At 41.0% G+C, this 26,783-nt stretch overlaps 2 protein-coding genes across 2 annotated transcripts in view; both read right to left on the minus strand.

Annotated features, from left to right (window-relative positions):
- Positions 1–26,783, minus strand: part of LOC134846088 (uncharacterized) — a 322,069-nt gene that overhangs the window by 59,584 nt on the left and 235,702 nt on the right. The window lies entirely within an intron of this gene.
- The window catches only part of LOC134845650 (glycine receptor subunit alpha-4-like), a 62,352-nt gene continuing 60,163 nt past the window's right edge, over positions 24,595–26,783 (minus strand). The window contains exons 7-8 of the mRNA XM_063862668.1: positions 26,216–26,389; positions 24,595–25,684 (exon numbers count right to left, since the gene is read on the minus strand). Coding sequence (XP_063718738.1) covers positions 25,235–25,684; positions 26,216–26,389 — 624 coding nt within the window. The 3' untranslated portion in view covers positions 24,595–25,234. The remainder of the gene's footprint in view (positions 25,685–26,215; positions 26,390–26,783) is intronic.

Below are 26,783 nucleotides of genomic sequence, written 5' to 3' on the forward strand. Positions count from 1 at the left end.
ACTAGGAAGCTCATCCAAAGATGTCTCCCTCCGAGCTGCAGTGAGATGATCGGAGTTCGTCCGGCGACATAGATCGCTCCCTGATTGGCAGCTGCCAACCTGATTTTTGTCGGTATGAGATCCGACCTATCAAAACCCATGTCGGTCCAAGTATTGACTGGCATGACACTAACTACTGCTCCCGTGTCTAGCAGTCCCTTTACTGAAAGTTGTCTGCCTTGCACGTCCAGAACGTGTGCGGCCAGATCTGCCTCGCAACCAATATGCACAGCATCTTGTTCGAGCATCGCGTTGTGTCCGATTCGTCTGACCTTTAGCTCCTCTTGACCAATGTATATCCGGCCAACCTGATCGTTCGCATCAGTTATGTGAGCTTTCGTGTAGATATTGATGCCATCCACGTTCATCAGAATCGGGTAAGGGCCATGGACATCGATATAATGTCCGTCCACTTTCATCAGTTTGGGATCCTTCTCCTTCAGGTAGTCGGCATAGATGTCCAGGTGGACCAGTGTAATCTCGGATGGCTCGCTCAGGTTCTTGACCACCTGGTGCCCTGCAACTGAGATGATAGACATTATTTTGGTCCCTGCCTTCGTCATGCCGAAATTCTTGCCAGATATAACGTTCAGTTTTAGTCCCTGTTTCTTGGGCTCTTTTTCGTCTTCTGCTCTTGTCGTCTTACTCAGGACATTAAGACTTCCCGAAGATCTGTGCTCTCCAGCTCCGACCTTACCCATTGCTCCACTTCTTTCGTGGCTAGGTCTTGTTTGACATTCTGCAGAGCTGTCCTTGCCGCCAGGCCGTAATCCACCTTGAGTGGGCTAGACGACTCTGTTTCGAGGTTCGAGGCTACCCCCTCGTCAGGCCATGTCTTAACGTTTTTAGTCGTGAAAGTGCTCGGTGTCGTCTCCTTTCTCCGAGATTCAGCCTCGTTCATCAGACGTGCTCGACTGGCCTTGACACCCGAAAGCGCCTCATCGTGGCGGGGATGTTTCGCGTCCGCTACAGCTCCCAAAATTGAGTACAATCCGACTTGAAGTGTCCCTCCAAATTACAGAAGGAACACCTCGGACCATATTTCATGATGAGCCCTCTCACGTACTCTTCATGATCCTCGTCGGTCGCGTCAGCGTCCTCGAGAAAGTAGCCTATGGCCTTCATGTTCTGTTTGTATGCAGAACACGCAGAAACGTGATGGTCCATCGAACCACAATTCGCACACCACCTCCTCTTGTCCATGTCATCGCGAGGTTTGTGCCAACTGGAATTCGCACCAGTGTTTGTCCCGCTATAGTTGCCATAATTGCTGTAACGGTTTTGCGCCCTCGGTTTTATCAGTAAATACTCGCGTGACTTCATACGCAAGTCGTCGGGCGTGGGTACCTGGTCAAGCGACAGGGTGAAGTGAGTGGCCAACATCGTCTCCAACTCCTCACTCCTTACACCATCCATGAACTTCGAAGCGATCGCCAAGTTTCGTTCGGATATTCTCTCATCCGGGTTGCTCCTCCTCCTGAGCAGTTCAAGGTCATCCAAGAATTTATCTATTGATTCTTCATCTCTCTGTCGCCTCTTCTCGAACTTCACCATGGCCTGGTGCCCTTGTACTCCAGAGCCGAAACGATTCAGCAGGATGTCGAATATCTTGCGAGCGCTGTCTCTCTCATTGGCTCTTTTCGCCATTACACAATTTAATGCAGTACCCTCCAAGTTGCTCGTCAGCGCGCTGCACTCTTGTTTCTTGGAGAGATTCTCTTCCTCAAAGTGTAACTTCATCACCTCTATCCAAGTATCAATGCAGCCGTCCGACTCGTCTTTATATGACTTTGGCTTTTTCAGTGTTCTTCTTGACCTCTCTCCTCTCTCGGTTGACTTCGAGAGCTTGGTGATGAATGTTTCAAGAGATCTGTTCAGAGGCTCAAACATCGAGGCATACATCGTTGTGTCTTGTGAGACTGTAGTCAGATCGGGTACTGAACTGACTTGTGGCACGGTTGGCAATCTTGTCTCCGGAGTGGCATCTGCCTCCGGTGGGACTGGATTTGTCCAGCCAGGCCTCTGCGGGGCTGCCCTTGGCCGCTCCTTGTTTCTATGTTCGTAGTTCGTTCTCGAGCCTTGCTGGGCTCTGGCACTGTTGACCGTACCATCTCCAACATTCGCATGGCGTGAGCGCTCCCTTGAGTTGGAATGCTCCTGCCAACTATTCCCATTCAGGATCGCGTCAAGCTTCCGCATCATCAAGTCAGATTTGGCGTCCAACCTCCTTTCCAGGCCAGTCATCGTTTGGGCGTAGGTATTATCATGATCATTCAACAATCGCTCGATCTCTCTTGTCATCCTAGCCTCTCTTTCCTCTGACTCTTTGTTTGCCTGTGCCAGGCTCTCGGCCAGGCATTGATCGGTGTCACGAATCAATTGAGCCTGATCAAACCTCGCCTGCGACTTCACGTGCGTTAGCTCAACTTTCAAATTTTCTCGACCATGGTGAGCTCTCTCGTCAACTTGATCTATCCTCTTAGTCATGTCTCGCCTCAATTCATCCAGGCCATTCATCACACCAGCGAACATATCACTTATGTCACCAGCTGCCCCCAATGGCGGGGTTAGCCCCAGAGAAGACGAGGTCAACTGTGGCTGTAGCCTAGTACTTGATGACGCACCGCCCTTTTGCTTGTGCATTGACGTCATCAGTCTGTCAAACGTTGATGATGCTCCCATCGTTATCCCATCTGACATAGGCCTGGTCGGCGAGGCAGAAGACGCCTCCCTGCTCATGTCGTTCCTTGGGCACGGTGTGAAGTTCACATCCGGATGGGTTATCTCCGGGTAGTCATCACTGGAAGTCAAACCTACAGTTGGTAGTGACGCCATGCGTTCGTCGTACAGGGACTTCCAACTCTTCTTGGCCTTCGAGAACGTCTGCTCTTCACCCGGACTCATACTCGACATCATCGCGTTGTTACTCTGTTTGGCCAAGGATGAGTGTGCACTTGTCAGATGTGAAGGTTCCTTTCTCCATTTATAGCTCTTAATCTCTGATTTGGACATTCCCCTGTACAAAACTTCCTCCCGAGGTTCGACCTCGGGACGCTCCGAGGTCTCCTCTGTCCTCTCGGCTTCCTCCCGTTCGAGGACCTCGTCTGGCTCAAAGTCGGGTCGAATGAGCGTTCGCTCCCCTTCGTCAAAGGGATCCACCAGCGTTTCGCTCGCAGGCTCGGCCTCGGCGCTCCGCCTTTGATTGCCATCGAGGTTTTTCTCGCTCCTTAGTCTCATTTCGCTCACTGAAAGATCAGGTTGACCTTTAGTCGATTCGTCTTCAGCAAACGCGTCGGAAGCGCTGCTAAACGAGGTTTGGCTACGCCTAGTTCTAAACTTCCGCGTGCTTCCCTTGCTTAGCCTGGGAATTTTAGTGGTCGATCCTAGCGAGTCCCTGCGCTGCATAGTTTTTATCAAAATGAAAGTATTCGTAATTTGATGGCAATGCAAACGTACCACAAACAAGATTTAGTTAAATCACTTAACGCTGCCTACTCGATTCCGTCAGTATCAAAATGTCTCTTAGATCTCTCACGACTAAATTAGTGACTCAGCTAAAGTTACACACAGGGTCTACCCAGTATTGATATAATGCTAACTCAACCCGGTTGTATAATATAACAGTATCATTAAGTTTCCACAAGATATAATCGACACACAAAACACAATCGATAATCAGATAAGAATATCCTACAGGTGACAGCGACCTTTTGTCAGTTTCAATTTATCGCCACACAATTTATCAAGTCACTGCTTTGTTAAAATTAAACAATCTTTGATAAAAAGCAGTGATGATTCAGAAATAGACAAATAAAACTTAGTCTTAAAGAAAAAGACTTCCCCCAATCGGAACGATCCGAAAGAACGAAGCCCAGGACACAGTCTTCTCAAGTGGGTGTGTGCCTGCCTAATACACCCACCGAGGTCTTCTTTTAGGTGTCCTGCGATTGCCCGAGCTGTCCTACTAAGTAGCTCAAGGCAACCTCTTGGTCGAAAATTCGTCAAATCTATGAAAAAGCTCTCCCACACTCGGACTGCTCCAAGTGCACGAGAGTAGGGAACAATTCTTCTTCTCAAGTGGGTGTGTATTTGCTTAATACACCCACCGAGGTCTTCCTTTATTTGTTCCCGGATTGCCCGAACTTTCCTATTAAGTAGCTCAAGGCAACCACTCAACCAAAATCACAATCAAAAAAAAATCTTGTTCGGGTACTTCTAATACACCCAATATAGAATCCAAAGTTGATCACGAATTTCCGTTTCAGAATGGGTTCTTATGACCCTGATAAGCACGCCTAATATCCTAATATGATCCTAATTAAATGGATATTTTCCGTTTCCCAAATGGCCACAGAAGGTTTACTCAAGTCTCTTACAAGGAGGGTCGCTAGAAGGTTTAAGACACTCCGGAGGGTTACCTCGGAGGGTACCTCAATCACTCAAGTTACTTAGGAGGGTATCTTAATCACCCAAGTTACTTCGGAGGGTCCCCTAAATTTACTAAGGAGGGTCATTAAGATGCTTAATACGCTCCGGAGGGTCACTTCGGAGGGTACCTCCAAAATTTTCAAATTTTCTGATCTCACTTGGAAGGTTCTCCTACTAGCTTCAAAAAGCGTCAAAATAAGCTAAGGGTTCTAGGGGGAGCTGTTTCAACTTCTTAGGGTGATCTCGTGGAAATTTTCCACTAAGGAGGGTTGCTAAAGGGTTTAGCTGACTCCGGAGGGTCACTTCGGAGGGTTCCCCCAAAATCAAGAAAAAGGGTTAAATCACCGCAGTAAAGCCTCTGAAAGCGGTCTACCTGACTTAAAACTAGGTTGGCTGACACGGTCAACCTTCCCAGTTGAATAAAAAGATGTTTTGATAAAATTTTCTGCCGCTCGGAGGGTTGCCCGTTACTTGGACCCTCCGAACCAACAAATTCTAAAAAATTTTTCTTTTCGGAAATAATCAACCCAAAAACGGTTGCGATTCGGAAAAGTGGTCAAAAACGTCGACTTATGGTACCAAAATTATCCCAATCGGATAACTAGTCTTTGAGAAATCGCCAAAAACGCGTTCGTCAAAATGGCCTTTTTCACCACCTGTATAGGATCTGAAAGACTTTTTTCGCAATTCCGGTCGAAAGTGCCTAAAAATACTTGAAATGAGCGTAGTAGCCCTGTACGGCACTGGAATAATGCAAAAAACCGGACCAAAATTGGTTTAGAAACAAAAATTTGGCCAAAAACTATCAAATTTGGACCCTCCGATTCCTTCCTTTTCCAAACCTTAAGTCGTTAGCTCTATCCACGGAGCTACTCGGAGGGTTACCCAAAAATTTCTCTAGTAACCGAGCACGTTATGCTAGCACGCTCCTAACGCAAAAAATTTTATTGCTCTAACTCTAAAAACTCAAAAACTCGATCCCCAAAACAGATTGACAAAATACAGAAAATTATCAAAATTTTGGTCGAAAAATTCTCGTTTTTCTAACTTCCACTGAATCTTTGCTCACGCGGTTTCTTTAATAAAGGGGATCGAACTACGTGGCTCCTCTCTATATAAAAGCTTTTTGCCTATCGGAAAAGCTCGGATATCCGAAAATTTGGGGGTCTACAGTTTGGTCGAAAATTGGTAATTTTCGACAAAAAATGGGTGTTTCTTATCTCTAAATAGGAGATAAGTAATATATAGTAAGGACAATAATCTATAAATAGTCGTTAATAAATAGTACTATACCCTCCTTTGCACCAAAATATCCGAATTAAGACCCTTAACTCGGAAATTTGTAATCGATGGAGGGTACAATCGGACCGCGCCAATCGTGCCCCCCACCACTTAAGTTTTAAGGAAATAGTACCCGAACGATACTATAATTGCTTCAACGATACCCAACAGTCGTTGCGGATGTTGTCCTTGATGTCCCTGTTGAGTGTGGAACACGTTGATCAGCCTGCCACTCTACCCTCCGGTCACCGGCAAAATCACCATTAACGTGCTTAAACACTCAAATTACACTCGAGGGAGGGTACCCAACCCTTCACCAAAACACACAATCTCTCTATCAGAAACGATATAAATCAATCTGAAACAACAACAAATAGGAAGGTCAGATCACATCTCGTCCGGAAATAACATATAAACTGTCACTTTATGTTTTTTACTGTTTTTGGTCTTTTTTGGATTTTTTTACTGTTTTTTGTACTTTTTTGTTTTTAAATAAATTTGTTTTTGGCTTTTTCTTGGTTATACACTATTTTTGTTTGGTTTTACGCTTTCTCTTTAATTGTTTTTGGTCCTGGGACCTCAGGACAAGCGGGCTCTAGATTTCCCACCTAACCCTCCGGCCCCCGGAATTTTCGGTGTTAACTAAGTTAAAAAGCTAAATTGCACTAGACGGAGGGTACGCACCTTCCCCCTAGTACAATAACGGTCATTAAGGCCTCTAACTCGGGCATACGCCCGGAGCGGAGGGTTCGTCGCTGAAACGCTTGCTGATCATGATGGTTTCATGCCTTTAACAGGCCCACCCAGGAGCGCCATAAAAACGTCTATGTAACATTCGCCCAAATATCACACAGCGACGGAGCGTAGAAAAAGTACCTATTAACGACTGGCAGGCGTCAGTTACCTTAATTCTACTCGTTTTTCACCGTCTCGACCTTGCCAGTTGATTTTCTGGTCTGTTTAGGGCAAAGTAAAAAGTTACCATTTTTAGGCCATCAGTCAAACGACTTTTGATCAGCTTTCGTTTGCATGCGAACACAACCACACAGCTGAGTCTCGGATCCTCAGACTACGTGATTTTCATTAAAAACACGGCTCGAACCACCTATTTTTATATGTTTTTGTGTGACAGTTTTATATTAAATCCATTGGAGATGGATTGACCCTTTCCTTTTTCTATCTACTCATGCTCTGAAATATTAAATAATAACGGTGTTAATTAAGATCTAGGACATTACAGCAGCTGTTATAGTCAGTTTACCCAGTCCCTTCACATATAACAGTCTCTGGGGGACCAAGCCTCCGCTCCCGTGATTTTCTTGAGATAACACTCTTATCTCCTATATTTCGTGTCCCGGGAGGGTTCCGTGGTATTTCTCTTCCCCCCACTGAAGCCTCCGTCTCCACAAATATCCGTCGCTAAGGTCCTTATCGTGTGTTCTTGCCACGATAAGAGGCTCCGTGTTTTTCTGTCTCTGATACAACTGTTCTTCACAATCTATATCGTGGTTCTGATTTTCGTCTTTTTTATTCAAAATGGCCGTCTTTTTTCTATTTCTCAGAAATGTTCTTCTTCCAATCGAAATTTTAAAAATAAAAATTCTAGAACATTCTGACCCTCCGTCGCAACACTTTTTTGTTCATAAGGCCTTTAGTCACTTTTTTTTCTGTCGCGGGAAGGTTATGCTGTGTCATCCGGCAGAATGGCACAAAAGTTCCTGCTCACTCTTGTCGTACCCCAAATGTTTGAGTTTCAAAAGCAAATAAACATTCGTTGACATTTTTTGACAACTTCTTCGATGTGGGGTGTTTGAAAGAGAAACTGTTATCAATGTGTAGGCCAAGTATTTTCAACTCTTTTTCGACTTTGACACCAGGAATGGCAGCCACTGATGCTGAGCGAGAGAATAGGACTTGAACTTCTTTCGACTTCGACATGTTCAAACAAAATTGTTTATACTGCACCATTAGATATTTGTCGAATAACTGCTTAAGGTTTATCTGAGTTGTTTTTGCCTCCCACGCATTGTTTGTTGTCATCAATGAACTTGACTGGGACATACCCCTCAGCTTCCACTACTTGATCACTGTAGGCAGCGTTATAGTATGGGGGCCCTAGCACCGTTCCTTGAAGCACACCATTGTTGGTTGTTCTCATTTGTGAAATTTCATTGTCTTTTGCCGCATATTGTTGCCTTCCTGTGAGAAAGTTCGTTAATATATTGACAATGAAGGGATCCATGCTAGGAATTTCAAATACTTTCTTGATTATGAGTTTACTCGGAGCTCTATCAAAGGCTTCGCTCAGGTCTGAAGAAAAAATGCGAACGTAGTCACAACCAACTTCGTCAAAAGCTTTGCATGTGTGTTGTAAACGTATTAGTACGTCTTGTGTCGAAGAGTTTCTTCTAAATCCGTATTGGTCCGCGGGCAGCCATGAGTTGTATTTTCTCAAAATGAAGTGGTCATAAATAAGTCTTTCAAAGTGCTCTGCTAGCACGGGAGTGATGGCTATGGGCCTCAGATCGTCCAGCGATGTTACTTTATCAATTTTCGGTAGCGGGCAAGTTTTCGATATTTTGAAAATTGATGGGATCACTGATGTCCTTATGCAGTTGTTGTATATCTTCAGTAAAGGTTCTGCTAAGTTGTGTGCGTTTTCTTTCAGAAGGTAGTAACCTAAGCCATCATGACCAGTAGCAGTCAGTTGTTTTGATTCTCAGCAGTGAATAGTAAACTTGATGCAGCGTAAGTTCCAGAGGAAAGAATGTGGAAATATCCAAAGTATGCGGCTCTTCATAGTTTAGAGAGGTCGAAACTTTTGTGAAGTACTCGTTAATTTATTTCATCGCAAGAAAAATTGATGACAGGAGCATTTCCTTGCTATTTACCGGTATAATATTTGACTAGGTTCCACCATTTCCCCGAGACCAAGTTTGCTTTACGATCCTTAATATTCTGATGTATCAGTTGCTTTATCTTAGAGTTCATCTCTTCCGCATCAGTGAACTTCTCAGATTTCGAGAGCTTCGATTTCTTTTTGAGGAGCAGCTTGATCATTGGAGACACATGGGGTTGGTCTTTGTCAGTCATCTTGATTTTCTTCACGGGGTAGTTCTCGTTGAGCAGGGTACTAAGTGCTTCGAGCAGTGCTCTGGTTGCTTCATTAAAATAAAAATAGTGGCAAAAATTCTTGGAACTCAATTACCTGCCAAAACTGACATACGCTGAAACTTTTTTTATTTTAAATGCTATTTAAACTAATACCCAAACTTTAGATATATTAGGTGCTGCGGTAACTAAGCAGACAACAAACGCAGAAAAAAATGAAAAAAAAAACTAGAAAGCCGCTATGTCGGAAAAAAACTCTATGATGACGAAAAAACTAGATCTATTAAAATGAATCAAATTACTTTTGAAAACAAAAAAATGCCGCAAAACAATGTACAAATCGAACTTGAAGAAAATTTACCAAGCGGTAACAGCCAAAAACACCCTAGCAGAAACAATTTCGGCCGAAAAAATAATCAACAAGGCTTTAGACTTAAAAAAAGGTTCATACAGCTGTCAAAACACACAAACGCACAACGATTTTTTTTGCTCGATAAAAAGCGCAATAGAAGGCTATTAAGCCAATATAATTTGGGCCCAAAAGCTATCAAGCCGAGAAAAAAAAGAAAAATACAAAAACCAAAAAAAAAGTTGCCATGAAAAACTTAGCAATTTGAGCGATTCACTGATCATTAAAAACAATTATCTTGAAACGACTCAAAACTAGGTCACTATACCAATGAAATTTAAGCCGAAATCATTTGGGCAGAAAAAAGTTTATAAGCAAAAAACAAAAAGAAAAATAAGTTAAGTCAAGAAAATACAAACAGCGGAAGCAAATCAAAATAGTTACAACAACACACACAGCAAAAAAAAACATTTATTCGATGTGTCAACTAAGCCGATAAAACATAAGCAGACAAATAATAGGCCGATAATTTTTTTTTGAAACAGAATATTTTTGTTTGAAAAAAAAACAGGTCCTGTCGGTTTTGAAACCAGGACACTGCCGTCCCAAGGATACTGGTTACCTCCAGGCCAAGTGTGACCTAGACGCAAATAAGTTTTAAATGATTTGAAATTTTATAATTAAAACTGAAATTTTAAGATTAGATTTTCAAGTTTTAAAATTGATATAAAGTTTTAATTGTAACACTCGCCCGGAAGTACATATCGACGGAGAATAAAGCTAGGTTCTAAAACGACTGGCCAGCGTCTAAACACAGCTCTACATGCTTTTCACCGTCTCTGCCAAAGCCAGTTCTTTTGGTGGTTTTCCTAACTTCGGGTCGACAAAACGTTACTGCTTTCCGGCTTCGACCCGAACGCTCAAATTAATTTAATTATATACAAAAATAGTGAGCTCATGGCTGGGTCTCAGTATCACCAGACCACGAGGTCATTCCTAAATCAGGGCTACTACTATTTATTGTATTACTATTGTTTTTTTTTTCAGTAGATAAAACCAACATCTCAATCGAAGATGGATCAACCCTTTCCCTCAACACCTAGCTTCTCACTCTCTGAAAATGAATCTGGATCTTAACTAAATTCAACTCGGGGCATGACCTGGAAGCTAAAAATTTATGTAAAACAGTTTGAGTTCTCCGCCCGACACCCCTCCGGATTCTGGAATCCGGGGAAATTGCACTCCTATTCATTTCAGGAAGGCTGGACACGCCATCCCAACACCCTTCCTTTTGCTCGGGTTCTACGTTGTAACGATTGTAACAGCACAATTGTTCCAACTCGGAATGGTTCCTGACAGTCTCCGATTAAAATTTCAATCTGTTGTAGTTTCTCCGTTGATGTTTCTACCGCGCCTACTGTTGTTGTGTTTCGCCGTTTTAGTGTGTGCAATATATAAAAAAGTTACGTTTCGTTCACGTCCAAATCAAAAATTTAAAAATTAGCATGTCAGTTAAAACTAACCCTTCCCTAATCGTTCAAATAACGTCGCTTATCCATTAAAACCATCAATCTTCCCAGTTAGATGTTCTTTTTCTGATCGATAAAAATTCGATTGCTAAACTGCATTTTCGTACATTTCGGTCGAATGTCACATACTCCCCGGACAGCCCGGTCAATGTCCTCATTGAGTCTCGTAGTCTTCATCAAAATGGTACAGTGCCCCAAAGTGCATAAAATTACGTTTATCCACCTCATATCAACTCACTGCAGAATATAAATGGCATCATACCACACTACTATAGCTTTCCAAATTCTTTCACTAATCTGCGCTTTCGAGGTTATGACTTAAGTAAAACATTTTTTCTGGCTCCCAACGTCAATGGCCTGATTTAAAACTTTTCTCTTAGGTTTTAAAAGGTGTTGGATTGCAGGACAGTCCTGCCAACCAACCAGCTAAAATTATCCTACTATGCTTCTTCCCTTCGGAAATTTGGTTGTTATTGATCCTGAACATTAAAATTAAGAAACTCGGTGGTTAGAAGGAACAATGAAATAATCTCCCTCTTCAAGAGATTACCCAAGCCTTTCATGTCACCACAAAGTGATCAGTCGTCTTAGTTGATTAAAAACAAGCATGCAGGCTAGAATATTTTAATATACTCCTAATTCAAGCCTCTCTAAATAAGTAGTAAGTGTCTCTAAAGCCACTAACTAAAATCATAATGCGAGTTTATAAATGCAACAAATTCTTTAATCTTCAAAACTCAACTAAATGTTTTCGTTTCAGTTTCAATTGCAAAATTAGTTGCTTTGTTTCTAATTTGAGTTTTTGTCACACACAAAACAATTCTGACAATCAACGTTTTCTCTTTCGTTGCTTCTTTGTTTCCTTTGTTTGTCGTTAGAAGTTCTAAAACATCTAAATCCTTCCAATTTTCTTTCTTTTTGCATTTTCTTCTTTTCGGCCATTCGTCAATGTTCCATCTCCTTCTGCTGCGACATGGACTCCGCATTTTCCGTCTCTGTGTCTCGCCACACTTCGGTAGCTATTCTGACGCTGTTGGAAGCAGTCCTCTAACACTTCTGCTCTTCTACTATTTGTTTACAACAAGGTAGAGGATCAACGTTAGTTTCTCTGTTTCGGCAGAAGCTGTTGTGGAGCCATAACGTCACGTTTCTCTCCAAGTCTTCCTTCAACATCTCTTCTTTTCCCTTCCGTCACATTCATTTGTTCTAGAAGTTCTCTTCACTGCGGTGGTTACTGCATTCCGATGAGTTACAAAAGCTCGCTTGAAAGCTCCTGCTCCAATATCCAGCTGATACGCACTGTACTTTCTGCTGTGCTTCAACATATGTTTCTTGGCATACTGGTACAACCATTCAGTCATGTTGGCTCTAAACCATGGCATCATTCGTCTTCTGGTCCATATCTTTTTCACTTCAATCGGAATATTCAAGATTTTGCACATTGTCTCAAAAAGATCTAAATCTTTCAGACAATCCAATTCCTGCAACTGTTCTTTCGCCGGCGCTTCCTGTCTGGACATTGCTCCTCTCGGCTGGTGCTCGTCGTCTCTGATCTTGTCTCCAATCTCGAGGTGGTGCTGGTCGTATCCGCGGTCGGATTGACCGGTCCTTTACTTCGTCTTGGAAGGATGGTTCTTCTTATTGGCGCTTCCCCCAATCGATCTTGTACATCTGTCCTTTGTCCTGGCTCGCTAGAGCTTTGCGGCCTGTAGGTCACGGATGGACCGTTCCCAGACGGATCTCTAGGTTAGGGGGCACAAAGGTTGAAACTGCCGGCTCGTTTGTGGTTTCCTCCTTCTTTAGTACCCCCGTGTCAAAAAGCTCGACTTCCATCTCATCCAGTCTCTCCTTGAAGACTCTGTTCAACCAGACTTGTCCTTCGATGCTATCAAAGTGGATCCCATCGGTGGTTAGCCTGCCCTGATCCATAGCTCTCAGATCGTGTCCATAAGGATCATCCGTCCAGCATTCCGACTTGCCAGATTTCTCAGAATTGTTCCACCTGATGAATCCTTCATTATGTCTTCTTCATGCCGATGTCAACGTTTTCGTGCTCATTGGTATGGTGCAGACTGTCAGTACCACGCACTTGAATTTTTGCCAGTAAGTAGTTAATAGGCACACCATCATCGACTCCCATTGTGCCTCTTCCTCATCTGAGCCTCTAGACACTTTGTTCGACCCTATCAGAATCATTATGTTAGGGATCCTCCCTGGGTTCATCAGCTCCACCATTCAAAAAAGCTGGGCTATCGTTGCAGCTCCAAAGGCCATCACCGTAGTGATCCAAGAGGTCCTCAGGTTCTGGAGTATTCTCATTAAGCTGTCACCCATTATCAGATGTGATGTCCCAAGTGGAGGTTGCTGCAGGTTTACTGCTGGGCTCCAAGTCGATCGATTGAAGCAAGCTCGCGGATCCGTGTCCGGAACTCCTGTGAAGTTTTTTTTCACCTGGTTGTTCTTCTGCACGTCAATCACTTGGGACACTTTCTGCATCGGCATTTCTCGTATCTTCCTGTCTGGGACCTTAGAGCTCCTTGTTGGTAACGCTGTATCACCAACTCCCGTTCTCGGCATCGTCTCTTGAGAGAGTCGTACTCTGCTCACATCATCTATTGTTACATAGGATGCAGTCACCCCGGAACCTGGCACATTCCTATTAGCAACCAATCGTCCAGCTGATTCTATCAATTTTTTTCACTGTTTGCTCCACGACTGGGTCACCTAGGGTGTCACTCGGGTTCGGGACTGTCACTCAACCAGTTGTAGCTGGGAGTCGCGTCTCCGTCGTTTGACTCAACTCGCGAGGCGTCAAAAGTTCCATCGGGGACTGCCCACGAGGAATATTTCTTGTAGGTATTACTTTTTCCATGGCTGTCGTCAACACCAGCCGCTCCGATCGCTCTTTTTACTCTCGCCTCAAGCGCTCTAATTCTCCACCCTGGTTCTTGTTGCAATCTTCAAACAGTTTCTTCCACATGTCCCTGTCTTCTTCCATACTGAGCATGGTTTTGGTCATTTTGTCCAGCTCCCTTCTGGTCTTCTCCAGTTCTTCTATCATTCCGTTAAGATCTTGCATAGTTTCGTTCGTCTGAACCTCTTCATCTACTCTTGCCCTCTTTGGTGGCACAGCGGCTCTCAGTTGTGAACCAGACGAGGCAGGCTCGCTGTTCAGCTCCTGATCCATCCTTCTCAGACCAGGCCTAGGCTTGGTTGGCAGAGGCATCTCACCTGTCTGGTAGGTGCTGGAACTTCCCAATCAGGGCTCGTTTGCCAAGTCTCTTCCTGAGAGAGCCCCGTTTCTCCACCTAATTACCCTTATGTTCGGGCTGTCTAGTACTCCCCTCTCTCCGTATGCTGCCATCAATAAGACTTCCATGGGGCGGTCCCCCACGGTTATCATGCCCCAAAGGTTTATTAAGGCGGCCAGCAACATTACTACCTCTGGGTCCTCCAGAGCGAAGTCTCGATCCATCAGCCGACGATCCATCAGTAAAGTCAAATGATATTTCTTATGTAAGTATAATTGTATGTTAGTATCAGAAAAGACTACGTGTATCAGTGCATACAGCTTCCGTGGATGCAGTGGTCCTCGGTTTGAATCGTACACTGGAAGCGAGAGTTCCTTCACTTCCCTTTCCACAAGAAAGTCTCTCAATCTCGTCAATGACAAGACTAGGTTTTCCGGGTCCACATGCCGCTTCTCCGTCGCCCTCGTCACCAAGAAGCATAAGTACTTTCCCGGTATCTGTGACGCCGCCGGAGGCAAGGCTGCTACGCCCCCTAATCCTGGTCTTTGCTTCCAAAGGAAATCTATGTTTTTGTATTCTCTGAAAATCCGCTGCTAACGCTGTCTTAAAACTGTTGTCCGCTATGGCTGCTATCGCAGATGTCCTATTTGTAAATATAAAATCATTATCTGTCAAAATTATGCTAATTGAGTATTCATTTGGCAAGTTAAAATATGACTCAACTACTCTCTCTAAATCCAGTTTCTCAGGGTTCTCGCCTGTTTCAGCTTCTAGATCACCTGTCTCTCTTGCTATTCCTAGTTTTTTTATTAATTATTTTTCAGTGTGGGTAAGTCCTACCCCTACTCCCCGGACAAAAGTATCTATCGACGTCCCCGTCGATCGCATACCAGATATTAAACCGACATTGGATGCCGGAATGAGTAGTTGCCCTTGCTGAGCAGCCCAGGAAGGATCATCCCTTTCGGTTTTAATGTATTTTATGCTCTCATGGTTTACAATTTGAATCGTGACACTGGTCTCTGTTGGGTCCGACGTCATTTCGTTCAGCCATGCCACGACACGCAGATTCGTCAAGTCTTGTTCGGAGGATTGCTATTGCTCGTCTTCGAATTCTACCTCGGGCTTGGACCGGCCATCGATCCATTCCTTGTCGCGGTTGTCGACTATGTCGATGTCTTGCGACACGGTTATTTCTTCTAGAACCACCAATTCTTCCACTATTTTCTTCAGATCCATTCTGTCTACTACGAATTCATCTCGGTAAGGATTGTATTTCTTCGTGAGTCTTGTCCTGTCGCTCTGCCGAGTCTGTGGGGTAAACGGCAGATCTGGTTCCAGTCCTCTTCTGCGTATGGTAAGGTTTCTTCATCTGCTTCAATCACCTCCTTAGGATCCAGGTCCAGTGGTGGACTTGACCCTTCCTCTACGACTTCAATTCCGTCATTTTTTCCCTGGTGCCCTTCTCGTTGACCTCACTGACCGGGTCCATCATCAGATAATCCTCCTCTTCCATGTCTGCGCCAGTCTTCTGTCGATGGGTTGTGTGGCTTAATGTATTCGTAGTGAGCGGCTCGGCCAGTACTCAGTCTGTAAAAACGTCCCTCCTGGTGCACTTCCGTAATCATGAAGGGTCCCCTCCATTTCTTTAGGAGCTTTTTAGTGCTTTCGGTGGTATAACGTTTTGAAATACCCATACGTAGTCTCCTACCGAGTAAGCTTTTGCACAACTGCTTTTTTATCAAATCTTTTCTTCTGCTTTGCCTGTGCCTGTTGAGTATTCCGTCTACACAAGTGGTTCAGTTCTTGTTGACGTCTAATCACGTCCCTCACGTAGACTAACGTTCGATTTTGCCTTTCCACTAAATCATTCGTCTGGGCATTCTATGTCGTGGAGTGAGCTTGAGCCACCTGTGAGCGTCTCATGAGCTCTTTCGGAAGTTCTTCACAAAAACTGTTCCGTTGTCCGATTAAAATGTCATCGGAAAACCATTTCTCGCTATCCCTTATCCACGTATTGATAAGATGATCACATGTCTCTTCTGCTGAGGCTTTTATGCAGGGCACGGCCTCTGCATATTTCGTGAAGTGGTCTATCATGACCCAGAACTGATTATAGCCGCTGTCTGTCATACATGTTTTCTGGTGGTCAATCTGTATCACCTCGGTGAATTCAGATGACTCGATCAACTGCAAGAAAAATTGCAATTTACTTGGATCCTTGAGCTGTTGGCATGACAGACATGCTGTTACCCACTTCTCGCATGCCTTTTTCTTTCCAGGCCACTCAAAGCGCTGCAGGATCCTCTGATATATTTTGTCGATTCCCTGAACTTTGTTCAGGTCGCATGATCAGATGGGCCATCAGGGAATCGCGGCAACACTATCGCGTTATATTTGTACAGGACTTTGTCTTCTTCTCTTCTCTTGCAAGCCACGATCTCGTCCCTGTTCAGATATAACATTCCTTTTTCTGCATAAAGTACTGTCTCAGAATACGGTAACTGTCTTCCTCCAGGTCACCTTTGTCCGGAGCTCCATTTTCGATCCAGCTTTTCAGGTTGCTCGTCATGCGGTCATTTCTCTGCGCTCTTAGTAGGTCCGAGAGTCTGTGTTTCACTCCAAGTAGGTCTTCATGACCCTCATCTGACTATTCAGCTCATTGGGCTGATGCGTGTCTTCTTCCATCTTAACGCACCAAATCTTCGCCAACGGTTGTGGTTCTTGTTCGAACGGTTGAAGATCAGTCCTGACTACCTCTTTTTGTGGCAACAAACTTATCGAACGTTTCGATACTGATGTTGTTTCCAGTATATCATCTGTTGCATTGTCAAAGACTCTTTCACCTGGTATGAGAAAGCGATCACTGTCAGGGTCTTGATATGCCTCCCTGTCCAGATCCCTTGCTCGAGTCTCCAATAGTAATGCTTGGATCGCTAGCTCTGACAGTTCCAATAATGAGCTCGAGTTCCTGTCTGAGTAGGTGTCGATTCCTGAATTCCGGGTGTTGTCATCAATTGAAGAGTCTGCGATGGAGCACGTTCCCTCTTCCGGATCCATTCTGTGCGTTCTGCTCATCCATCTGAACTCCCCGGACAAAGTTTTATCCTCCAGATCCTGTTCCTCATCGGGAAATTTTTCTTCTACATCAGACTCCCCGGAAAAAGTTTCTTGTCACGGGTTTTGATCCTGAACTCGCCTGCTCTCCTCACCGTTCTTCTCCCCGGACAAATAATCTTGCTCCAGGTTGCCTTCAACCTCCTCACCTTCCTTATGCTGGTCTTCAAAGGTAACGGTTTTCTTTTGTGTAACGTTCCCCTGTTCTTTCCGTTTGTATGAATTACTTGTTAAAACTTCTTGGGGTATTGAGGATACTAATTGCTGAACTATTGTCCTACAATCCCTCTCATTTTCCTTGGGTTGTCGTCTTGACGGCATGATCTTCACCTTTTCACCAACTGTCAGTGATGCCATTGCTGCTGCCCACTCGGGGTCATCTCTGGTCGCTTCTCTCTCCAACAATCCACCCAGCATCCGCATCACTTGCGGTGTGACCTGCACCGTTTTATCCAATAATGGGAGGCTGTTTATGTTCATGCGAGAGAGTTCCTGCAGGACCAGGTTTGAGAGCAGCAACAGATTCAACAGCACCGGGTCTTTCTTGGGTAGAATCTTGATCTCGGCTGCTTTCTCTACAAGTAACTCAGGATATCCTGGAATTGGATGTCCAGACTTGTCTAACCATCTCGTCAAGGAAGCGCTTCATAAATTTCTTTTTTCAGAAACGAGAACCTCTGGTCAGCATCCTGGTGTTTGTCACGCATCTTTTGCTCGATTATCATGGGAAAGCGATCATCATGGAGTGCGAATCCAAAAATGAGCTTCAAGGCAAGACGTGTAGAGCAATTAGAAAAAGGGAATCAGTCCCAGGAGCTTGATATAGTCCTAATGATCATCAAGTTGAGAGAAATCTATGAAAAATTACCCCTGACGGCTTTCGGTCTTCTGGGATTGACGAAACCAAACTCAAGAATTTTTCCAAGCAAAAGTTATGTTAGGAAAAAAAACAGCATCTATCTCATCGACCAAAACAATATCGAATGGAATTAAAATGGGAAGGTCCTCAAAAATTGACAGGCTGATGATGTCAATAGGATAGTGCAGCACTGAGACGAGACATTTCATTTAAAATTGATAGACTAGAAAAAGAGGGGCTGACTAGGTTGCGATTGCATGTAAAATATGAACAGTCTGCGTTGACTGATTTAATTCTCTTTTTTTTTCTGTTTCTTTTCAGCAGCTAGCAGTTTTGCAATTTCTTTTTATGGTGTGATACTTTGTTCAAGCTCCCCCAAACTCGAATTTTGAATCTGGTAAGCTTAATTCAAATTTAAATTGTAAAGTAGCTTCTTGGTTTCAAACGCTGCAGCTTCGCGGGAACAACTTTCTGAATCGAGTTACTATTTATTCATCTTATTTCAAGAAAATCAAAATTTAAAAAATTTCAAAGTCTTCAATTGCAGAGTTTCAAAAACGTTTTTAAAGATCATTCCAGAACTGGTTTCCATCATGAAATTTGTTAAGTTCACTGAAAGAGAAGAAAAATTGCAAATGACTCTCAAAAAGTCAAGATCGTACAGGGATGAGTCGGATGATCGCTTCCACACCTGGATAGCGGTATCGAAGCTCTAATTTGAAGAGGAAAACCTATCAAAGAGACAAGAGTGCGGCGCATCGACAAGCAATCTCAAGAGTAAGGCATGGAATTGTGACATGGCAAAAGGAGAAAGAGATTGAACGATCGTGTCAGCGCACAGAAAAAAAATCAAACATCATTGATTAACTTTGGCTCCGGAGTGCAAGGACAACAATAAGGCTGAAGTTCGGGAAACGGCGTCAACGCGACGATTAATCTATCGACAATTTCCGGGACGAATTCGAGCTGCTGAGTAGGAGAAGTGTACCTGATGAAACGATCTCGAAACTAGCCAGAGCATCCAAATCTTTGGAAGGCAAGAAGAGCATCGATTTGAGCGTCATGCTCGCCACTGAAGTCATCTTGTCAGCGTAATCTACTCCTACGCCAGATCAGATAACTTAGGTATGAAATCGCGAAAATACCTGCTGTACAAACGAGAGGTACAAACGAGAGGTACAAACCTGTCGTCAATTTTGTTACAGCCGATGTGGCAGATATAGCGGTATCAAAACCGGCATGGATTCCGGTTGGTACAAACGACATGAAGTTACGGATAAAGATAGATCATGCGCAAACTGCGGCTCCTTAGACATCACGTGTCGGTTTATTCCACATGCAAAAGAAGCATGAAAACTTTTGTTTGTTTCCTAGACGACGTAGAAGCCACCGAAAAAGATCATGATGACTACCTCAGAAGACTTAGCGTGAAGATTGACCTTCGGTACTTTTTCTGCGACCCTTGAGAGACACTTTAGGTCAAACTGTACCAAGTGTTGGGTCGCAGTGGTCGCTGGCAACCATACACCACACAAAAAGACGTTATCAGGGGTAACCAGACAAGCACGTTTGACTAAGGAGGCCGAGTCAAGGAAGAAAGATGTTTCACAAGGGACTTTTGCGACAAATAGGCAGGTATACTTGATCCCCAACCCAAACAGTAAAGCTCAGCAATTTTAGGAAGAAATTTTTCACTCAAACAGAGCAGAATGAGCTTGAATGAGTTCTCGAACGCTCAGGACAGGATGGTTACAAAAAAGTGGGGAAAAATGCTGGGTTTTGCGCTGCCACTAAGCATCGAGCATCAAAGTAAGCAAAACTTAAGGTGACGGAAATTCCCCTTCATGATAACAGAAGTGCATCTTGAAAAAAAAATGAAATCCATTAAATTTGTTTTATAAAATGTCTTCAATGAAATCAGAGACAAATAAATGGCCTGTTCAATTGCTCGAATTTACCCAAAAGGCCAACTGATAAAGATTTAGCTGCAAACAACCTGTTTGGACTGAAATGGAACATCGGACAAAAATTAGAAATCTTATGAGACGTGTTACTTCGAAATGCAGACATTTTGTTCGTGGCATACCGCTGATATAGTCTGTTGCACATTTATCTGGCACGAAATAGAAATAGAAGAATATTGTCGTTATATTACCGTATTGGTAGTTTTTTCAAGGAGTTTGACATACTTGAAGGTTTTTGCTTTTTCATTAGTCTCAAGTCGTTTTTGTTTTTCATCAAACGATATTGATTGTGCGTATGACATACTACCATTAAAAATTCAAAACCTTTTTTTGAAAGAAAAAAATGTGTCTTTAGTCCTGCGTCAAGCGTTTGAATAGTTGTCAAAAGACGATTAGATTATTTGTCGGCAAATTGATTTTGTTTTCTGCAACATTTGCTTTTTGCTTTCTTTTTTTTAAAATTAATTTTATATTCTTTTTTAATTAATTTTTTTTTCATACAATAAGAACTTCAATTAAGTCAAAAAAATGTCCAATAATTTGTAATTTTTGTTACAAAAAGCGCTTCCATAGAAATATTTGTTTGATCATGATGTTTTTTTCCACCTTCTAAATTCCATTTTTGAGAAGCAGTTTTGGTTCACTGTTTTTCTCTATTTTCAAAAGCTTGCATTTTTGCGCTTTATTTCTTAAATTCAGTATGAACTTGCGTTCCAATTCTAGTAAGGTCTGCTCAAATGAAAACCGTAAAATAGCTTCAGTCTTTCAAACGCTGCAGCAGCTTCGTGGAAAAGATTGTTTTAATCGAGTTTATTTTTATTCCCGAATTTTCAAGAAACGCAAAAAAATCTGAACAATTAATCGTATCGTTTTAAAACGTTTTAATAGTCCACCTGAGAATTGGTTTCCAAGAAGAGGTTAAAAAACTTTTAATTATTAGGTAAAATAATTAACTTTTATTACACTCAGAAAAAAAAATTTGTTGTACTTGAGTTCTGAAACGGTTATTGGTTTTTTCTGCGCTCGTTGATGAGTTATGCTTGTTGATTATCTTGAAAAATTATTTTCATTTTTTGCGCTCGTTGATCACTTTTCTATATTGATTTTTTTCGAAATAAGTTTTTTTTCGCTCGTTGATCATATAAACTTTTTGAATATCATGAAATATGTTTTTCTTTTTCGGAAAAAGCTCTAAATAACACTCATCATTTTCTTTTCAAAAATTTATTTGAAAATTTTCATGATGCATCAAATCGGATGAAAATGTTCTTTTTTGCTTTGCATGATTTGCTAACAACATTGTTGGTTATTTATCAATTTTTTTCAACAACCTCAAAGTATCTTTTTTTGCCTCGTAGAGCCATAAAAAAAATATTTTGTTTTATTCACGTTCGAGTTTTAACTCACGTTTGAGTTTTCAAAATTTCTTGAGATATATTTCGTTCAAATACTAAAAGCGAGGTAACATTTTTAGGAGTTGATTTGATGGCAACTTAAGTTTCACTAAACAATTTCGAAATGCAAAAATGGATGCGCAAGATTCAATTTGTTTCTCTACCAAACTAGAATCATGTTATCGGTTGATCAAGCCAATAAAAGCTAAACACAACCAACTTGTCAATATGGAACATAGTCTTATGGCTGAAACTCAGAAACAAACCTAGAAAACTACAGAAACAACAAAAAAAATTATGAGCATAATCACCAGAAAAAGAAAGTTCGATGAAGTAAGTTTGAAAAAACGAAAACATTAAGATTTCTCAATCATGAGCAACATACATACAAAGTCTTGAAAACACTAACAAATATTTCAAGAAAAAAACGTACAGAAAAGAGTTTTGAATAATTTTATAACATCGCATGAATAAAGTAAGCATCTTTCAAGTGATAAACGGATTAAAACACTGTAAACTCGATCTGTTATGTATAAGTATAATTTAAATTAAATGCGTGAGCGAGTTAGACTTCTTTTCAATATGATTGTCAAACTAGACTATAAGATTTTGTTAAAGATATTGCTATGCCCAGCAACTAAATTAGACAGTTTTGTACAAAAACTCAGAGACCTATATCTACTTGATACTGATTTCTGTGCAAAGGTATCGTTTTTAAAAATTGGGTTGAACCTTTTCGACAATTAACTAGTTTTTTAATATTAAGAAATCGAAAATAAAAATCGTTGGTTTTTATGGTTTAGATCTACATAAAAAACGGATTATGCAAGACTTTAGGTTTCAATCAGATAAAAACAAAATTATGGATTATCATTTTCCAAATTGCTTTCAAATGGCACCTGCAAACAGACTTGCAGCCTTACGATGACCATTCAAATCTGCGCTACCAAAATTGGGCATTCATAATTAAATTTTTGTAATGTGCCTGATTCGTAAACGAGTTATTATGTTTCTTATGGTTACATAATATATCACTGAAAAAAGAAAACGGTGTAAGTCAAAGCGTAAGAACAGGAACACCAGAAGATTAATCCTGAAAAATTGTTTTTCTTATGAAACTTACTGAACGCTGGTATCTATTCACTATTTTAGCGTAACTTTTTTCAGTGTTTCCTTGAATTGTGGCCCGCTTTGATCATTTCAGTGCTTGTTTTGCAGAATATTCCGCAAATCTCCATTGCTGAATTGTACGCCAAGTCGATCGTTTTTTTTTCTAGTTGTTTTCAGTGACCATTCCAGCCGTCACAGCATGGTGGTCTGGAAGTTAGGGTCTCTATCGAAATCATTCCAAAACCTGATCAGCAGAGCAGGGGGCAGTCCGTCAAAAAATATTTGTTTTTTTTTCCTTGAAATTTTGTTTATTAGCTTTAGAATTTTTTGAGGGTTTTTAATATAAATTCTTTCAATTACTTGACCCAATGTTGCACTTCGGTATCTAATTTGGTTTAATATTAATACTTTGACCTAACTTAATTGCAATACTTTAAGTTACTGCTTGGAAAAAATGGGCATTTTCGTTGTTTATTAGTTCAATTAAAAAGAGTCTAAAATAACGAAGTTACTCTAAGCTGGTCCAATCAGATCCAATCAAAAAAGTCACAACTTCATCATAGCTGAGTTTTAATTTTCAGTACATTTTTATCTGAATCTTTTCAATTTTGAGCTGTTTTAGTAACAAATATTTATTTGGTTTATCATCAAGTAATTACGGCTTACTGACTTCCTGAACTATTTTTTCATGAAAATTTAAAACTAAAATTTAAGTGTACTCAGTAGCTTCAGTTGATTCGAATAAGTTGCCAAATTCACAAACGTCCAGGAACAAATCAAATGAATCGGTTCAAAACAAGTTGAAAGACATAAGGAAAGAATCAACTAATTTTCGATGAAAGTAACGAAATATTTGTGCTTGGGGTAATTTTTTTCTTCCTATCATTTTCTACTGTTAGTTTAGCCTTTGTGACGGGATTTTTTCCCATCATCTGAAAGCTAGAGATAAATCAAGTCCAAACTTCAAAAACGCATTATTTAAGTGATCAATTTTTGCAAAATTAAGAAGGTTTGAAAATTGGCATTTTATGCGTTTCAAATAAAAATGGCGCGATACACTCCATGCGCTGAATTAATCAACTAGATAAATGTTTCAAACCAATTTGATAATTGGTCTAATTATGCTAATTGCTGAGTTATTGTTTGCTACTTAATCTAGCATGTGGACTGTGAGGGGATGTTTTTCAAAAAAATCCTCGTGCGTTAACAGGCAGATGGATCATTCAGGGCGTCGCTTTGTATACGAGCAGTCTGTTCTCTCTTAGAAGTCAATGACTCTAAACGAGTTCTCATCTGTTGTATTCACAATTTCGGTTAAATAGCGGTACAAAACCTAGAAAAAAATACACGTACACTCAAGTTTTTTTTCTTCAAAAATTTGGTTTTTGAGCGTACAATGTTTTCAATCAACTGTTTTCAATTTTTGGTAGTTTGTACGGTCTGAGGAATAATGCAAACCAGAGGTGGATGTAGGATTTTCTCAAAGGGGCGAATTTTCAAACATTTTTAGAAAATTCTATCGACATTTTTTTCAGCGACGTCGAACAAAATGATTTCTGGAGCGCTCCCAGAACACTAGGAAGACCTTATTTTGACCTAAAATATTGCGTCGCAGGCAAATTTCTGAAAAAACACGGTCATAATTGCCATTTTCGGGCACTTTTTGGAAATTGTTGACCAAAAAATTGAGTTTTACGGGGCGCGCTCCCCTTTAAAGTTAGTATATATTGGGCCAAAGGCGCCTTTAGAAAAACTTTAGGGTTGGTCTGCCTAAATGGATGCCATGAAATAATACCAAAGCTGGGACCCTTTGGTTGGTTAGGGTGTCGAAATCCTGAGGAGAAAGTGACCCCTCCTTGATCCCCCCCCCATAATTCCGCCCCTGATGTTTTCCGCCCCTGATAATTCCGCCCCCTAAACTCATGGTTTCCTCATCGGTTTACAATTTTCCTAACCAATATAGAAGTCTACACTAAAATAGCTGGTTGATTGTTTCTTCAATATACTTCATCTATCTTTCCAGACACCATACCATGTACCATCGATCGCTTTCATGCCGCAATAAATTGTTTGATCCGCGGCGGATTAGAATTAGTTTGGTTCCAGGTGCTGCTTTTTTTTACAACTACTGCAGACTAAAAGTGACAAATCTAATCCTAAATTTAAATTTCAATTAAACACGACATCAAAACGAATGACTGAACTAAATCGCTTCAAATAAAAGTCATCTAAGTATTTGATTTGAAAAATGTCAATATTCAATCAAGTATACGAAATGTTCCATACCTTCATCAGTTTTTAATGGTTGCTCAAATTGAAAAGTGCATTTATTTTTTTCCAACGGCACGGGAAAAGGGCACGGTTGTGACAAGAGTTTTTTGAATCATTCTTTGACTCAGATTTTGAAGTTGTTGAGTTTATCTCGATAAGAGAGAGCAGTTGCACTAAATCACAAGTCAATTTAACATTCAGATCTGTTAAACAAATAATTTTGTCTTTTTCTCCATATGAATTTCAATATTATCCAAATAACATCCATTTTTTCTTCAAAAATTATTATCAATTTCAATAAAAAATTGAGTGGATATAAGTATAGAAAATAGAAATATATATATAAAATATAGAAAATGGATATATAGAAAAACTAACGCAAATAATATCGACTTTTCTTCAATTAGTATCCATTTTTTCTAGAAAAAGTATTGCTTAATGGTAACACAAATCTTTTCATAAAAGTTGAAAGTATATTTCACAAAATCGTTTTGATGTGATGATATTTTCTAATGTTCGCTGATGGATAATCTATCGCATAAAAGTGCACCAATATACGACATTGAAACTTATGAACGCCACAGGAAACGCAATACGTGAAAACTCGTCAACTCGAACTGACAAATCACTGCTCTGCTCTGATTGGTTGACGACTTTATTTGCTTCTACTTTCTTCAAATCTTGGCATTTTTGTTCAATGGCTTGGTCATTTTCATCTGCGTCTGAAAACTCTTCATCAACTACATTTTTTGAGTGTTCGATTTCAAGAGTGGTTTCGGGATAGTCATGTAGATTGTTATTGCACGCAATATATTGCTCCACATCATTTTTGATGGTTCTTCTGCCTGTTTTTCGTGAAATTAGACCGCTTAGAAACCCGGATGATGATGCCTTTTCACGAAACATTTCGGGTTTCGAGTTATGGTGAGACTGATTTTCGAAAATAGGAACTCCGTTTGCAAAGGAAGATTCTCCTGCAGCCTGCAACAAACCAAGAAACTGACGTGAAAAATTTACGCAAACTGATTTTCGAAATCGTCGTAATAAATTTAAAATTTATTTAGACATAAAACGCAATTGGGCAGCAAAATGAAAAGATTTCCCATTTGAGAAACAAGATAATATACACTTGAGTAATATATTTATTTTTGTCATCACCTTCTGGAGTTTAACTGCATGAATATAAGCTTTTTGATATTCGCCTTTGCGTAATTGTGAAATAATTTTGAAGGGTAAGCGCACAGGAAAAAACTTTTGGGAAAAAAATTACGCGCCCGATGACATTACTTGGTCTTGAAGAAAACCCCAAAAACTGACATTAAGATCTCAGGGGAGATAAGATGCTTGTGGACTTTGTAACTCTGGAATTTGTCAGTTTCATGTTGTAATTAAAATTGGATTGATTTCAATGTCTAAATGAAATCTTGAGATTCATCGATTGAGTTTTCGGAATCACTTGCGAAGAATGAAAACACAGGTATGATAAGGTAAAAAGGGTAACCAATTGCTTACCTCCTGTTCATCTTCTAGTAGTTTATCGGCCGCCTGTTTCTTCTCTTGTTTCTTCTGCAGTCGTTTCTCATTCCACCTGGCCATGTAGTTCACAGCCGAGAACTCCAGCAGGGCGGAGAAGACGAACAGCAGACACACCGCCATCCAGATGTCAATCGCTTTGATGTAGGACACCTGGGAAAAGTGTGAACAATTTTGTGCGATTCGTTAAAAAACCGATTCATACCAAGATTGAACCTCACAGTATGCGTTGGCTTTCATTTGTTTGCAGATCAAAAACCAAAATGCTATATGCCAAAAAAAATGTAATAGAGTTTTGAACACTTTTTTTCCTGATTCATAATAGCAAATGTTGAGATTCTTCTTTCGAGGTCGCTTTGTTTTTTTTTTCGATTTCAAATCAAAATATTTAGTTGACATTTGTTAGCGCAAGCATCTTTGAGATCCGAAAAAAAACGATTGAAGATGAATATATATTTGCTAAAATTTTCATGGTCTAATTTAATTGCTGCGCATTTCGAAAAAAAATTTGATAGAGAGTATTTTTTAGAGAATTATCAGATGGCAT

The sequence above is a fragment of the Symsagittifera roscoffensis genome, chromosome 5 (genome assembly GCF_963678635.1).
Source record: "Symsagittifera roscoffensis chromosome 5, txSymRosc1.1, whole genome shotgun sequence".
NCBI classification, from domain to species: domain Eukaryota; kingdom Metazoa; phylum Xenacoelomorpha; order Acoela; family Convolutidae; genus Symsagittifera; species Symsagittifera roscoffensis.